At 42.2% G+C, this 17,830-nt stretch overlaps 1 protein-coding gene across 1 annotated transcript in view; it reads right to left on the reverse strand.

Annotated features, from left to right (window-relative positions):
• LOC124805125 (WD repeat-containing protein 81) overlaps positions 1-17,830 on the reverse strand; it is a 303,608-nt gene that overhangs the window by 142,754 nt on the left and 143,024 nt on the right. Inside the window, exon 12 of the mRNA XM_047265582.1 lies at positions 10,068-10,330. Within this exon, the coding sequence (XP_047121538.1) occupies positions 10,068-10,330 (263 nt within the window). The remainder of the gene's footprint in view (positions 1-10,067; positions 10,331-17,830) is intronic.

The following is a 17,830-nucleotide window of genomic DNA, read 5'->3' on the forward strand; positions in this document are numbered from 1 at the left end:
AATCGTCAATCTGTGTCGAAATGATAAAGACAGGGGGGTATGAAACCCCATGACAACACATGGCAATTAGCTTCTCTGCTGCATTTAACAAGTTGTCAGCAACCAACATCACATCACTGCTTCAAGATGAATCCCACAGAAGGTGACCCAAGCACTGCTAGGGGCCACAGGTCGCATGGACCTATTCTCTTCCACAAGATACAGATCAAAAATAAGCCTGGTGGTATCCTAGTGCTAAGCGGTATTTAGGGTAATGATCAAGCCAGACCCCTCCAGTTTGCTCTGGGCGAGTTTTCCTTTGCCAGGCACCTAACTGGCCTTCAGCTACCAGAAGTACAGGGTTATTACAAATGATTGAAGCGATTTCACAGCTCTACAATAACTTTATTATTTGAGATTTTTCACAATGTTTTGCACACACATACAAAAATTCAAAAAGTCTTTTTAGGCATTCACAAATGTTCGATATGTGCCCTTTAGTGATTCGGCAGACATCAAGCTGATAACCAAGTTCCTCCCACACTCAGCGCAGCATGTCCCCATCAATGAGTTCGAAAGCATCGTTGATGCGAGCTCGCAGTTCTGGCACGTTTCTTGGTAGAGGAGGTTTAAACACTGAATCTTTCACATAACCCCACAGAAAGAAATCACATGGGGTTAAGTTGGGAGAGCGTGGAGGCCATGACATGAATTGCTGATTATGATCTCCACCACGACTGATCCATCGGTTTTCCAATCTCCTGTTTAAGAAATGCCGAACATCATGATGGAAGTGCGGTGGAGCACCATCCTGTTGAAAGATGAAGTCGGCGCTGTCGGTCTCCAATTGTGGCATGAGCCAATTTTCCAGCATGTCCAGATACACGTGTCCTGTAACGTTTTTTTCGCAGAAGAAAAAGGGGCCGTAAACTTTAAACCGTGAGATTGCACAAAACACGTTAACTTTTGGTGAATTGCGAATTTTCTGCACGAATGCGTGAGGATTCTCTACCGCCCAGATTCGCACATTGTGTCTGTTCACTTCACCATTAAGAAAAAATGTTGCTTCATCACTGAAAACAAGTTTCGCACTGAACGCATCCTCTTCCATGAGCTGTTGCAACCGCGCTGAAAATTCAAAGCGTTTGACTTTGTCATTGGGTGTCAGGGCTTGTAGCAATTGTAAACGGTAAGGCTTCTGCTTTAGCCTTTTCCGTAAGATTTTCCAAACCGTCGGCTGTGGTACGTTTAGCTCCCTGCTAGCTTTATTCATCGACTTCCGTGGGCTACGCGTGAAACTTGCCCCCGCAAGCGTTCAACCGTTTCTTCGCTCACTGCAGGCCGACCCGTAGATTTCCTCTTACAGAGGCATCCAGAAGCTTTAAACTGCGCATACCATCGCCGAATGGAGTTAGCAGTTGGTGGATCTTTGTTGAACTTCGTCCTGAAGTGTCGTTGCACTGTTATGACTGACTGATGTGAGTGCATTTCAAGCATGACATACGCTTTCTCGGCTCCTGTCGCCATTTTGTCTCACTGCGCTCTCGAGCGCTCTGGCGGCAGAAACCTGAAGTGTGGCTTCAGCCGAACAAAACTTCATGAGTTTTTCTACGTACCTGTAGTGTGTCATGACCATATGTCAATGAATGGAGGTACAGTGAATTTATGAAATTGCTTCAATCATTTGTAATAGCCCTGTATAATTGTTGTATTTCAAGACATGACTTATCTTATGTTTTGTTAAAATCCATGTCAGGGCAGATGTGCTCTTAATCTTTATAAACAAGCTAGTTCAGACAATGTTTCATGGATATTTTTTCTGCTGCAGTTTGGTGATGAGTTTTTGTGTTCACATCAGTCTCATGTGAGTGCTCTGATCCAGGTAGTTAGTGCTTTCCGGTAATGGGAAAAACTGGATGAAAATAATTGACTCATTCAGTTGTTGGAAAACAATCGGCTTATTCGGTTGTAGTTTTGTGCATCAGCTGAGTTAGTCATTTACTCTTCTGTGTGAAACTAGTCTGTGGGTGCAGCCGAATGAAAACAGTCAATTCAGTCAGCTGGACTATCATCCATTATTTTGAGTGAAATCAGTCTGTGGGAGCAACTAAATTAAAACAATTGTTCAGTTGGTTGGACTACTCATTCATTCTTTTGAATGAACCCAGTCAGTGGGAGCAACTGAATGAAAACAGTCCAGTCAGTTGGTTGTAGTTTTATGTGCCATTTGGTTTATTTTTTATTCATCTTTTTTGGAGTGAAAGAAGTCTGTGGGAGCAACCAAATCAAAACAATCACAAAACTCTGTTTTTTTTACAGCTCCATACATCACCTTATTTGGGAATATACCCTCCCTTTCAGTACTATCATACCAATACAGGTGAAATGAACATCTAATTTGCAATAAATCATTCCAAAATTGTTAATCATGATCTTAAATGTGTGTTAAATGATTAATGGAAAATCTCATATTAAGATGTGAAACAAATACTAGCAAAGAGATAGGGGGGCTGGCCAGTACTTACCTCAGCTCAGTACAGCCGATAGATTTACAAAACAGAATAGAATGTTGGTAGACCAACACCTCCAACCTATCACCTGCAGGCTCCCATCATACATCAAAGACACAAACCACTTCCTAGAACACCTCAAATCCATTCCCACTCCCCTCCCACCTGAAACCTTTCTTGTCACCATAGATGCTATATCACTTTACACAAACATCCCACATACCCATGGTCTCTCTGCCCTTGAACACTACCTCTCCCAATGCCCACCCGAAGATCTTCCAAAAACCTCTTTCCTTATCACACTTACCAACTTCATCCCCACCCATAATTACTTCACTTCTGAAGGCCAGACCCACAAACAAATCAGGGGAATGGCCATGGGAGCCAGGATGGCTCCATCCTATGCCCAACTCTTCATGGGCAGCATGGAGGAGGCTTTCCCGAAGACCCACAGCTGCTTCCCCTGGCCTGGTATAGGTTTATAGATGACATCTTTGTGGTCTGGACTCATGGTGAAGAAACACTCCTTAATTACCTCCATAACCTCAACTCCTTTTCGAATCTGAATTTCACCTGGTCCTTCTCCAAAACCCAAGCCACCTTCCTGGATGTTGACCATCTTGTTGAAGCTCACATCCACACCTCTGTCCACATCAAACCCACAAACAAACAACAGTACCTTGACTTTGATAGCGGCCATCCATTCCACATCAAACACTCCTTTCCCGACAGCCTAGGTATTTGTGGCAAATGTATCTGCTCCAGTGACGAATCCCTCAACAATTACACCAATAACCTGACCAGTGCTTTCCTATTCCACAACTATCCTGCAGACCTTGTCCACAAACAGATCTCCCAAGCAATACATTCCTCCCCATCCAACAACAATGTTCCTACCCCCAGACCACACAGAAGCATCCCCCTTGTCACCCAATATTATCCTGGCCTCGAATACATCAACAAATTAACCCGCCAGGGATATGACTTTCTCAAGTCAAGCCCTGAAATGAGATCATCCCTTAACAATATTCTCCCCACACCACCCAGAGTTGCCTTTCGTTGCCCCCCCTAACCTCCGTAACATCCTTGTCAAACCCTACAATATTCCCAGACCACCTTCTCTACCCAGCAGTTCCTACCCCTGTAACTGACCCCGTTGCAAAACCTGCCCCATGCATCCCCCCACAACCACCTACTCCAGTCCGACTACTGGTAAAACATACACAATTCATGGCAGGGCCACGTGAAACAACACATGTCATTTATCAGCTGACATGCCTGCACTGCACAGCCTTTAACATCGGTATGACGACAACTAAACTGGCTGAGCGTATGAACAGGCACAGACAAGCTCTGCCTAGGAGATGTCCAATACCCAGTAGCAGAGCATGTCATCCAGCGTAATTCAAGGGACCTAGGAACCTGCTACAATGTACGTGCCATTTGTCTTCTCCCATCCAACACCAATCCCTCAGAACTGCAGAGATGGGAACTTGCACTCCAACACACCCATTCATCCCACCATCCCCCTGGACTGAACCTACGTTAACCAACCTCACTCCCATTTACTCTTCAGTCTTCTCCTTTCTCCCTCTCCTCTTTAGCCATTCACGCATCTTTTCATCCTACGCATAGTTGTGTTTATCTTTATACTATATACATCTTTACTTCTGTATGCATCCTCTTTGGTTTGAAGCTGGCACAGAACTTAACAGTAGAATATCTTTGGCTTCCCTCTGGCAACCATGCATCCATCCTTGCTACCCTCCCTGTTTACCTTTCCCTGTTGCTTCATAACCTGGGTTGTGAGTAACTGAATCCACTTTCCCTTCTTCCCTTTTTTCCCCTCTCTCCTCCCTGATGAAGGAACAAAGTTCCGAAAGCTAGGAATGTAAATTTTCTGTTCTGTTTTGTGAATCTATCGGCTTTACTGAGCTGAGGTAAGTACTGGCCACCCCCTCTATCTCTTTCTTAAATGTGTGTGCCATTTGTAGCACACAGGATATCTAAGCGACATTTCGGTAACATGTCCAGCCTTGTGCATACTCGCATTAATATGTGCTGTTACTGCTCTGATGCGAGCTAACAGTTCCTGCAGGTCTCCTTCCCCCCCCCCCCCTCTCCCCCCCCCCTCCCCCCAAAACGGTAATGGGGTTCAGCAGGACCTGTGTGTCAGATTTGGTTTGTACTATGCGTTCCACATACTGCGTCAACTGCTGGAGGATGGTCAGTCAACAATAAACATGGGAAAATAAGAAAAACACAGCTTTACGTGTGTGTGAACATTATGATGCAAACCACACATTTCTGCTTATTTCCATATCTGAAATATACGTGATCAAAGTTGTAAAGATCATTTTGGAGCATCCTACACATTCATAGGAGAGTGTCTAAGTGTGCTTGCCTCTGGGTTTTCAACAGACTAATATGAAGAAACTATCCATGGGCCGGTCCTCATTTAATGCATTTTAAATAAGATTTTTTTACAATCTATTTACTTCCAATCAATCAAATTTCCACAAACATGAGAAAAGACCTGGGTTTACCCTGAGCAGCTGTATAAAAATCCCTCCAGTATGCCTCTGGATGCCCTAAAAACTAGAACTAATTCAGGGAAACCCAGTGTTGAAAAATTGTAATTTCCCCCTAAGGTAATTACCTGAAATATATTTGTGAACATAGTATGATGATGATGATGATGATGAGTTGGGTTGAGGGGGCGCTCGACATCATGGTCATGAGCGCCCTGACAAAAAGTCAACATGAAATCTCATGGGTGGGGACGAAGGCTGTCCCCACATGCAGAGCAGTTTATAACGTATTAAAGTCTGCCGCCCTTCCCCACCAGTTTAGGCATGAAGCCTGATAGCTCACAAAATTTCATCACTCTGTTAACACTGGTATCGGTATCTCGAGGACGGTGGGAAGATCTCCAGTGAGACCAAGGGCTGCCCTATTATCAGTATACAGGACACATGTAGCCACAATATGCTAAACTGAAAGCGGCACGCCTCCCCGGAGGAGGAAGCCATGTGTGAAAGGGCTATGCCTGATGCCCAGTCTGGTAAGCAAAACCTCCTTCCAGCGGCAAGGCTGACACGCAGTCCACCAAGCTTTTGTGGTCGGTTTGAGTGACCATAGTTTGTTGTCTGAGACCTGCAACCATTCAGTCTCCCACTGACGCATGATGCATCTGTCAGAAAATGAGATAATGGCATGCAACGGGATGAGACGTTGTTGGACAGAACCATCCCAACATGCTTCCTTGGCAGCATTTCGTTACCCTGTATCCCAACGTGGCCAGGTAACCAGCAAAAGATCACCTCCTTGCCACGGCATTGGAGCCGCTGTAAGCAGTCATGGATGAGCTGAAACAGCGGGTCTGAAGTGCTTGCAGTGCACTAAGAGAGTTGGAACAGACAAGAAAACTCATACAATGATGTCTGTGAACCCTCTCCAGTGCCATTAGAATGCCATATAACTCCGCATCATAATTTGTAAATTGTTCTGGAAGATGTACTTTAAAGACCCTATCAGGGAAAACCACAGAGCAACCAAGAGCGTTCCCCTGCTGGGATCCATCTATATAAATAGTGATAAAACTATGGTACAAACTTAAAATAGACGAAAAAAAAGTTGTAAAAACCCTATCTGGAGTACAATTTTTCGGGTACTGCGTCACGCTTAAAATCACTTTGGGCCTCCAAAGACACCAAGGTGGCAGTGCGTTCCATCCCTGGGTGTGTATTTTCATGCCCAAGAGATCCAGATCCTTGAGGCAGGCCATAGCACATATACCAAATGGCTGGGTCGCTTGGGGCCAATTCCTGAGCAGTCGTTCGAAGGCGGGTTGGCTCACTGAACTGAATGCCAACGACTGGGATGACGCTGAGATATTCTGCGCCTGTCGAGCCAAAAGGATACATCACCAAATCCAGTGTGGTGGTTCACCGGTCTCTACACACAGACTCTGAACTGGGCTGGTCTGAAAGACTCCAGTCGATATTCGAATGCCCACATGGTGGACAGCATCTAACATCTGGAGGTAGGAAGGACGGGCTGATCCATAGACCACACTGCCATAGTCTAAGCGTGATCGAACAAATCCCCTATGAAACTGTAGGAGGCGGGACCTGTCAGCTCCCCACGTTTTTCCGCCAAGGCATTTCAAAATGTTCAACAACCAGAAGCCCTTTGTTCGTAGGTCTTTGAGGTGAGGGAGCCATGTTAATTTCGAGTCAAATAATAAACCCAAAAAGCGCACTGTGTCATGAAAAAGTAAAATACGGTCACCCATTGTAAGCTCTGGTTGGTTAAAACTCCGACGAGCTTGATTAAAATTGACACACACAGTCTTCTCAGGTGAGAACCGAAAACCAGTTGTCTGGGCCCAGGTTTCCAGCCTCATAATGGTCAGTTGTAGCTGCCTCATTGTCGTTGTAAGATCAGAGGAAGAGTAGAAGATTGCAAAGTCATCCACAAACAAAGAGCATTTGACAGGGCTCCTGACTGCAGAGGAAATGCCATTCATAGCAATGGCAAACAATGTGACACTGAGGACACTGCCCTGGAGCACACCATTCTCCTGAACATAGCAATCAGATATGACATTGCCAATGCGATAACAAAAATGCTTGTCCTTGAGAAAGGATTGGATCAGAAGCGGCAGGCATCCACGTAGTACCAATTCATGAAGTTGGCGAAGGATATTGTACCACCAAGTAGTGTCATATGCTTTTTCGAGGTCAAAAAACACACAAAGTAAATGGTTTCAGTGTAAGAAGGACTCCGGTATCGCCATCTCCAGTGGAATTAAGTTGTCAAGAGTGGAATGGTAGTGCCTGAAACCACACTGGGAGTGGCTCAGGTAACCTCGGGATTCGAGCAGCCAGACAAGGGGGGCGGCTGATTATGCGTTCAAGTCTTACCCATACAACTAGTAAGGGCGACACTCCGATAATTGTTAGGGGCGCTACAGTCCTTACCTGGTTTCCAGAATGGAATTAAGATTGCCTCCTTCCAAGTCATCGGATACTGTCTATCAAACCAAATCTGATTGAAACAAGAGAGGAGTTGACCTTTTGCTTCAGGGCACAGATGATGAAGCATGGTATAACGGATCTCATCTTTTCCTGGAGCAGTGTCTCTGGCTGCAGATAAAGCTGATTCCAGTTCCCACATGGAGAATGGAAGGTTGTAGACTTCTTCATTATGCGAGAAAAAATTGAACTTCCTCATCTGTGCAGTCCGACGGAATACCTGAACAGCAGGAGCTTGTCTGGATGACTTAGTAACAGTAAAGAAGTGTTCAGCTAAAAAGTGAGCCATCTCTTCTGGCCTGTCCACCAAGACCCCATTATGTGACAAGGCCGTAAGGGGATGTAGACTACCCTTGTCGGAAATCCGTCTTATTGATTCCCAAACGTGCGCAGCAGAAGTGGACTGATTAATGGAAGTCGTGAATTCCCTCCAGGAAGCCCTCTTCCGTTCTTTGATCACTCGCCTTGCATGTGCTCTCGCAGACCTGAAGACATGAAGATTGTCTGTAGTTGGACACCGCTTGAAGTTCCAAAGAGCTGTCCGTCTTGCCCTGATTGTAAATCGAGAGTCGTCATTCGACCAAGGTACAGGCCGTCATCTGAGGTGGTTGCTAGACCAGGGAATGGACTCTGCGACAACCCTTTGGATCTCATGAGTGATATGGGACATTGCCTCTTGTGCACAATCCTATTGTTCAAAAATAGCATTTCGACTGTACTGTAACCAATTTGCCCTAGTCCTAGGTGGCAGACGAATCCACACTGGGAAGTGGTCACTAGAATGTAAATCTGGAGCCACTTCCCACTGAACTGAATCTGCAATAACTGTTCAAAAGCAAATATCAATAGCTGAAAAAGACCCTGCAGCTGTGGAAAAGCGAGTCATCTGACCCACGTTCAGAAGGCATATACCCTCAGAATGGATGAGTCACTCGATCAGCCTACGCTTGGAGCAAGTAGTAGCCGAGCCCCACCTCCCCATCTCACACTTTTTTCCACTGAAGGCTTTGTGACACTATTGTCGCAGACAATGGCCCCCAGTTTGCATCTGCAGAATTCTCCCCTTTCTATGACAGAATTGCATCACTCCAGTTCACACAGAACTCTTCCACCACACCTCAAATGGACTAGCAGAACATAATGTCCACATTTTTAAAACCCAAATATCTAAACTTCACCACCACTATCCCCTGGATGAGCTTCTCATCCTTTTCTTTGGCATTATACAGGTCAACCCCGCAAGACATCTTGTCTCCTACTGAGGAATTTCACCGTTGGTCTCATTGGTCCCTACTATCTACCCTTCCCCCACAGTTCATAGCCCCCAACTTGGCAGTCTAGGAGATAATGTTTTTCACTTACAGACCTAGTGTGGGCCCTTGTTTTCAATAAGGGATGCCAACATTGGTAGGTAACTTCCAAATTACTAGGCAGAGCCATGGCCAAGGTGACACTTCAGGATGGTATAATGTGCTACAAACATGTCAACCAATTTACTGTGATCCTTCTCCTGAACAGAGAAACTACCACTTCCTTTTGTTCCAAAGATGGAGCCACCCGACATCTCCATGCGAGACACCATTAGGCCATCTCACCTGCTGCTGGCAGCCAGCTCACTAAAGGAACAGCCTTCAATAGCTCCACACACACCGTGTCAGGACTAACACCAATGGTTGTGGACATCATCCTCCCCAAGCACCTTGGCCACTACCGTGGAACCTGTCTACTCTAGGAACATTGAACTGAGCTTCACCAGTTCATTCTTGCATAGGAAGAAAAGATATCAAAAATTTGTGACAAAAACATCAGGTGATGGAGGGAAGAAATATCGGATGACAGATTACATGACACATGTATTTACCTTATTCCACCTGCCTGCTTTAAGGCAACTTATTTCCATTATATCTTCTCCATTTTTTTTATCCTCCTTTCCCCCAGTTTTTCTACTTAGCTCTGCTTTCTATCTCCTGTTTCTTTATGTATATACTACTACTACTACTACTACTACTACTACTACTACTAACAATAATAATAATAATAATAATAATAATAATAATAATAATAATTATTATTATCATCTTTTTTTTCATTTCTGATAATCCATCTACAACAATCATTTCTTTCTTAAACCATTTAACTGCCTGCAGCACAAAATCAGTAATCTGGTCTTCAAACCCAGCTATTTCAGTGTCATCATCTCCTAGTGATCCAGGGTTCTCTATGGTTTTCTTTTCCTCTATCATTTGCTTATGTGTTCATCTACACTTTCTTATCTATATCTATATCTTCTCTATACGGAGAAACAAATTAATATTCTGGAAGCTGCAGGTTTGATACTCATTTTTCCTTTTTGCATCTGTTAACACAGCATAGATTAATTCTGTTTCAACATTTAACAATTCAGTGTCATTTGATCAAAATATTTTTAACTTCCATATTTTAAGTTTAAAATCTTAAATAAAAGAAAAACCACTTCATTTGTTGCTTATATTTTACAAAACAGAATTTTAAAAATTGTAAATCAAAACAAGGAACAAACCTTGACTTTCAGTTTGTTTATTTCAGTAATAAAGTTCATTATCTTCTCAGCAATGTCAGGCTCAACAGTCTCCTGCAGGTTCAAAAATGACATTTCCCTAACAAGGCTGCAGAAATCGTGGTGACGGCAGAGAAGTTTTGTGAGAGTCAAGAAGTGTGCTGGAAATGGGAAGGCACAGTGGGCTAACAGTGGCTGCAGCAGCTGGTGAGCAGATGGAGGCGGAAGGCCACGAGATGTTACTGCAGGCCGCCGCCCACAGGAGTCTGTAAATATATGTAATTATAACACATAGTTATTCTCATTGAGTGACATTTACATCTACATTCCAGAAACTATAGGAAAATGTGTACAAAATCTTTCATTAATGTAACATTTGAATAAGCTGTCTTGCTATTCTGTTGACAAATTGAGTGTGAGAAGAATGACTGCTTCTACTGATATTTATGCAAACTGCATTTCATCCTGCATTCAGATACCATACTGAACATTTGTAAGATGTTGCACATTATTCTTGGCTTCCTCTGCATAAACTGATATTTATGCAAATTGCATTTCTTCCTGCATTCAAACCCCTTACTGAGCATTTGTAAGGTGCTGCTCATTATTATTGAACTCCTGTCAGAAAATTCTTTCCCAGAATAGCTGTGTGACAATTGTAATATTTCTCAGAAAATCTATCAAGAATGTAAGAGACATGATGATGTGTTTCTGGGTTCCTAGCAAAGCTTGCAATTACCTTTTTACACAAAATATTTTACCCACTTGTAACTGTCTTAAGGTACTGTGTGCAGTGACCACATGAGTGCTAACAATCAGCTGTTAGAGAGCAAAATCAGTAGTACAATTGGCAGATGATACATAACAGGATCAAATATTGAAGCATATTCAAAGTTTCCGAGACAGCGCCACTAAGAAGTTTTCTTTTTTTTAAAAAAAAACACAAACCACGTGAAACTTCATGAACAGGGCTGGAGGTGTCAGTTATCACAAGGCTTTGGATGGATTCAGTTTATTAAGATAACACTGATCTTCTCTTCTGTCAGAGAGAGAAAACATGAAGGAGGTATGTGTTGCTGAACAAAAAGGCACTTTCATAGCAAAACATATGCTCACGTAAGGGCACAGTGTGTACCATTGAGTCAGGTTTGGGTTTAACATCCCACTGACGAAGTGGTCATTAAGATGGACTATAAGTTTAATTCTAGGTGTTCACATGGGGATCTGAACTGCTGTCCTCCTTATAGAAGTCCAGTGTAATAATCACTGTGCTGCCTTGCTATGTAGCACATGTAAGACCACTCCTTGCAGCAATTCAACATGAAAATTTGATCAGTGATTGAAATACTGTGTGCAAAATAGAATAGTCAAATTGACAGGAAATGCAAAAACATCAAGTAATCAAGGCAACATGATAAAACCTTCACACATTCTCATGGTTCACCTTTTGTGTACATTCAACATTTGACTGCTAGACCAACCAAGTACGCATCACATAAATCAGTAATATTGCACAGCAGAATGTACCTACATTTATCAGGTGTATCCACTGTTGAAATGCATAGTTCAAAGAAACAGATGCCTTTCTTTTGCTATTGTTCATCTAGATTTATTTGGTGTTTCTATTTTCTCTTTCTCTACTGGGCATTTGGATGATAATTTACTCAAATAATTGCTTATTCATCTCACTGTCAAGTGGTGCAAGGTTATGTGGTCTTTTATGCCCAAACTTAAATGTTCATTGAACATTTACAGAACCATGGAAAAAAAGGAACATTAAAGTTACTGATGATAATTTTTGTCCAATTGCAGACATTTTAAATTAGTTTTGTGGTTAAATTAAGAGTCATTTATAATACTTCTTTTTATTTACCAGCATAGTATTTTTCCCCAATTTGGCATGGTCTGCTACTTCAGATCTCGAAATGCCCATTGTCAAAGAAACAGATACTCATCTTCATAGCACTGAGTTTAAGGTATACCACTAAAATATGTAAAACAGTTGGCAGATCCCCAATGAGAATACAGCTGTTCTCTCACTGGAACACAAAATTTATGCCACTAAAATGTGATATACTGAAATGTGGACACCACAGATACCAAAACCTAGGAAACTGTCCTGCCAGAGAAGGCAATGTGTGATGGGACTATAGTAAGATATGAGAGGATGATTTTATCCTGCCCTTTGATGCAAGAGTAATCCTATGGCCAGACCATTAGTTTCTACATCTGAAGACTTTTGCACCTCATCTCCAACTACTCCTTGTCAGGGGTGGAAGACCACCTCGGTCAACTGTGAGACTACAGCCTATAGAGGAAAGTTACAGTCTTCAAATTTGCCACCTGTAACACCCACTGGCTGCTAAATCAGCTTGCTCATTTCCCACACATACAATGTAACCAAGTATGCATCACATCATGATCTACTTAAACTGCTGTTCTAGCAGAACAAGTGAGTCCTTCATATTCTGGAATAGATTCTCTGCAGAGTACATTTGCTTAAGATCCTCAAGAATGTTAATGAATCACAACAAATGAGAAACATTTTTTCCCTGGTGATGCCTTGTATGCTGCACAGTCTTCAGGAGTGCTTAAGGCTCTGGTGTTCTAAACAGTGAACGCATGTGGTAGGAAAATCTTGAAGACTTAAAATCACCGAAGGCTGCTGAGCAGCTAAGGGAATCACCCACCTGTGCACATGATATTAAAATTATCACATTCTTCTAAATTTTTATAAAATAATTATCCAAAATTCATATTTGGACAACTTAGTTCCCTAAAATTAATAACATTTAAAACAATTACACAATCCTTATGAAGCCAAGTGGTGATTTATTCAAACACTGACGTAAAATTCATGCAGCTACTACGCAACTAAAGAACAACAGAAAAAAATGATGTGAAATATCAAGAGTCACTAAACTCATTTCCAAAACACAGCAGTTTAGATGAATCACAAAGATCATTGTTGCCTGAAGACAGTTACTGAAAAATCATTCCACATGTGAAAAAGCAACAAAATGACAACTACAGTCCAGATGTAAGGAGTGTATTTTGTATGTTTGTCACTCCATGAGAAATCATACCAGACAATGAAGTGGTGTTACACACCCCTGAATGGAAAAGCTGTGAATGGGACTGAACATCGTTGTTACCATAAACTGTGCATCCATAAACAAGTCAAACAGACCAAGAACATTAAAAAATCTTTCCAATTAAAAATAATGTTAAAAACATTCAGCAGCTTATATCACATAAGATATTTGTTTATTTAAGACAACCAGTTTCAACGAAAGATTTGTACATATTTTGTAGTTTGATGATATTTAGTGAAGCTATAAACTGCAAGTTCAGCCAGCCTCCAGCCTCCAGCCTCCAGCCCCCCCCCCCTCCCCCCTCCAGCATCCTTCCACTTCACCAATGGACCTGTTCAGTTGTTCACCTGTCGCATTTGCGGCATGCATGTGCCTCAACAACAATGAAATAAACTACTGCAGATAACTACAGTACGAGGTGCATTCAAGTTCTAAGGCCTCCGATTTTTTTTCTCCGGACTGGAAAGAGATAGAAACATGTGCATTGTTTTAAAATGAGGCCGCGTTCATTGTCAATACATCCCAGAGATGGCAGCACCGTACGGCAGATGGAATTTTACTGCCAGCGGCGAGAATGAGAACTGTTTTAAATACTTAAAATGGCGACGTTTTCCTTACTTGAATAGCGTGCAATCATTCGTTTTCTGAATTTGCGTGGTGTGAAACCAATTGAAATTCATCAACAGTTGAAGGAGACATGTGGTGATGGAGTTATGGATGTGTTGAAAGTGCGTTCGTGGGTGCGACAGTTTAATGAAGGCAGAACATCGTGTGACAACAAACCGAAACAACCTCGGGCTCGCACAAGTCGGTCTGACGACATGATTGAGAAAGTGGAGAGAATTGTTTTGGGGGATCGCCGAATGACTGTTGAACAGATAGCCTCCAGAGTTGGCATTTCTGTGGGTTCTGTGCACACAATCCTGCATGACGACCTGAAAATGCGAAAAGTGTCATCCAGGTGGGTGCCACAAATGCTGACGGACGACCACATGGCTGCCCGTGTAGCATGTTGCCAAGCAATGTTGACGCGCAACGACAGCATGAATGGGACTTTCTTTTCGTCAGTTGTGACAATGGATGAGACGTGGATGCCATTTTTCAATCCAGAAACAAAGCGCCAGTCAGCTCAATGGAAGTACACAGATTCACCGCCACCAGAAAAATTTCGGGTAACCGCCAGTGCTGAAAAAATGATGGTGTCCATGTTCTGGGACAGCGAGGGCGTAATCCTTACCCATTGCATTCCAAAGGGCACTACAGTAACAGGTGCATCCCACGAAAATGTTTTGAAGAACAAATTCCTTCCTGCACTGCAACAAGAACGTCCGGGAAGGGCTGCGCGTGTGCTGTTTCACCAAGGCAAGGCACCCGCACATCGAGCTAAAGTTTCGCAACAGTTTCAAAGTTTCGCAACAGTTTCTTCGTGATAACAACTTTGAAGTGATTCCTCATGCTCCCTACTCACCTGACCTGGCTCCTAGTGACTTTTGGCTTTTTCCAACAATGAAAGACACTCTCAGTGGCCGCACATTCACCAGCTGTGCTGCTATTGCCTCAGCGATTTTCCAGTGGTCAAAACAGACTCCTACAGAAGCCTTCGCCGCTGCCATGGAATCATGGCGTCAGCGTTGTGAAAAATGTGTACATCTGCAGGGCGGTTACGTCGAGAAGTAACGCCAGTTTCATCGATTTCGGGTGAGTGGTTAATTAGAAAAAAAATCGGAGGCCTTAGAACTTGAATGCACCCCGTATTTAATTTTAACTGTATAAAGAGAATTATTTATGGTCTGTTACATGGTTCCTAATGTAAGAGACACAAGTAGCTGTAACACACTATAAAATGTTATCTTAGCAATACAACCTGTCAGTTGAACCTTATACATCACTTAAAGCGTATTTTCACTGTTCAGAATATGTCCAGCTTATGTAAACATATGTGCTACTGTGTACTGTGTTTTTGTGATGTCACAAGCATCTGATATATCATAATAAAATATTTAAAAAATATATATAGCCATGGTCTTTTGCACAAGGTGCTCTATATTTTTTAAATATTTTAGTTATAACAAACCTTTCATAATAAGCTGGTTTTTATCCACATGACAACGTGGAGTGAAGTTCAATGTAAAATGAACATATTTCACAACAAAAAGATTTTTACGATAATGTAACCGTACAGTTCCACTTACAATTTTTGTAATACCAAACTAAAACTTTCATCTCAAACATTATGTATTAACTCCTGTTATGAGACGTGTTCCATGCATATGCGCTTTGTTACAGACCTGAAGATGACAGCAAAGTCTATTTAAAACAGCAGTCTTAAAGTAATATTTTACATGATATAGGCTGTTGAATGTTTTTTTGGCAAATAAAAGAGATCGCTTCTTCAGCCTCTCAAAATGAGGAAATTAAATTAAAAATAATGTGACCCATTTTAAATTCTGGAAAGACACAATGAGAATGTTTATGTCAAAAACTTAACATGTGTTTTTAATGCTCACTTCTCCAGCCTCTTAGCTGTCATCTGCAGCTAATTAGTACATGTTTCACGTCTTTGAAAGTTATCCATGTTAGGGAAAGGTTTAAACTTCATTCATATGCCTAAAATTTGTGCTGATAATGGATAAAGGTAGCTGACTAATCTTTCTAGATGTCTTCAGCTGTCACACATTGGCAGTGGCCGAAACTGCATTAGCAGCTTGCACATATAGTGCGGCACAATAGGGATGCCTTCTGCCACTGCTGGCACATGGCAGTCAAATGAGCCAGCAGGTGTGCACAGCCATTCCAGTCTGTGGTGAATCTGTATTCTGAGACAACTCAGTGCCAGCGGGTGTGGCAGGTCAGTTGCTACTGTGTCAGTGCCACATCCTATGTGACCAGCACGATACAATAATGAGCATCTCAATGATGTGGCCTAGCCGTTGCAGCTCAATGCTGTACATCATAATGGCAGGTTGTGTTCTGTCAGCCCAGGCCTTTAGTCAGTCTGAAAGTGGATAGGTCGTGAGAACATTTTTGCTAACCATTAGCCCACATATCTAGCTCTATATTTTTATGTGTGTCTAGCTACTGCCATCCTTCACAAACTATGGATGTCCTTCAAACACTGGTACACGGGTTGGAACACATAAGGTCCATGTTCGAAGTTAATGTATATTCCTTATATTAGAATAGCACAGCATTAACAAGAAGGAAATGTACTTACTCTCAAGATAAATGGGAGAAGGAGTGGTTCAAGTCCAGGGTGCTGCTATCATTATGTAAAAGCAATTTTCCAGCCACCTACAAAGCCCAGTTCTTTTCTCTGCTTGCTGAGGGACAATCTGAGTTTGCAGAAGGCTGAAGTCTGCAGAATACCATGCCAATATGCCAAAGCCTAAATTTATCACACCACACACACAATACAGGAATGGCACATGTTACAACATACACAACATAAACAATGAAAATTTGTTCATGTTTCCCTTTCATGCTAATCACGGATGTGAACATTGTGGCATATAGTATATGAATACATAGAACTGACAAGGAAATGATCCAGTCTGACATGTTGAAATCTACCCTGAAATTTTTCATGCAGGAAGAATACATTGAAAGAAATGCAGTCAGGATTTTAGCTGCGCAGGCACACTGTGAGTATAAATAAATAAATAAATAAATAAATAACTGCAAAATCTTAGCCCAATATTTCAGTTCCCTCCTCAACTACGAACCACCCCAAGAAAAACTTGTCTTCTCTTCTCCAGTATTCACACACCCAGACTCACATGCCCCGGATCTTGAAGAAATTATGGAGATAGTCAAGCAGTTGAAAAATAACAAAGCACCACGAGAAGATGGGATCATTGCTGAGTTCTCGAAACTAAACGATCCTATACTTATGCAGAAATTACACCATATAATGTCAGACATATGGATAATGGAGCAGATACCAGAGGACTGGAAATGCGCTCTAATTCACCCGCTACACAAAAAGGGTGACAAGACAGACATGAACAATTACAGAGGAATTTCCCTGCTCCCAGTCGCTTACAAAATCCTTTCCAAAGTGCTTTTAAACAGGATAGAATCCCAAGCAGATACACTAATTGGTGAATACCAGGCTGGATTCAGAAAAGGACGCTCATGTGCGGAACAGATCAAATCAAATCTGGAGTCCAACAGGGGGACGGACTATCCCCAATCCTTTTCAATATTGTTCTAGAAAAGATAATCAGGGAATGGGAACCTCACGTAAAGGGTATCCAAACTGGTATCAAGAAAGAGAACCGAATTAAAGTCAAGTGCCTTGCTTTCGCTGACGATATTGCAATTATCACCAATCAGAAGCGATTCACGCAGTGAAAAAACTACATGAAATTTCACAAAAAACCGGACTACAGATATCTTATGAAAAAACCCAATATATGGAAAGGCAGCCAGAAAATAAATCCCCTTTAATAACAAAATATGGTAAAATTGCACAAGTCTGCCATTTTAAATACCTCGGTGAAACTATACAGTCCTCAGGATTAAACCGATTGCCAATGAACAAAGAATCACCAAGCTCCAGAAGGCCTACAAGCTAACATGGACACATTACAACAAGAAGTGCATTTCGACAGACGCAAAATTAAGGCACTATACAACAGTGATTCTTCCAGAAGCAATCTATGCAGCTGA

Source organism: Schistocerca piceifrons, chromosome 7 (genome assembly GCF_021461385.2).
Source record: "Schistocerca piceifrons isolate TAMUIC-IGC-003096 chromosome 7, iqSchPice1.1, whole genome shotgun sequence".
In the NCBI taxonomy this organism is placed as follows: Eukaryota; Metazoa; Arthropoda; class Insecta; order Orthoptera; family Acrididae; genus Schistocerca; species Schistocerca piceifrons.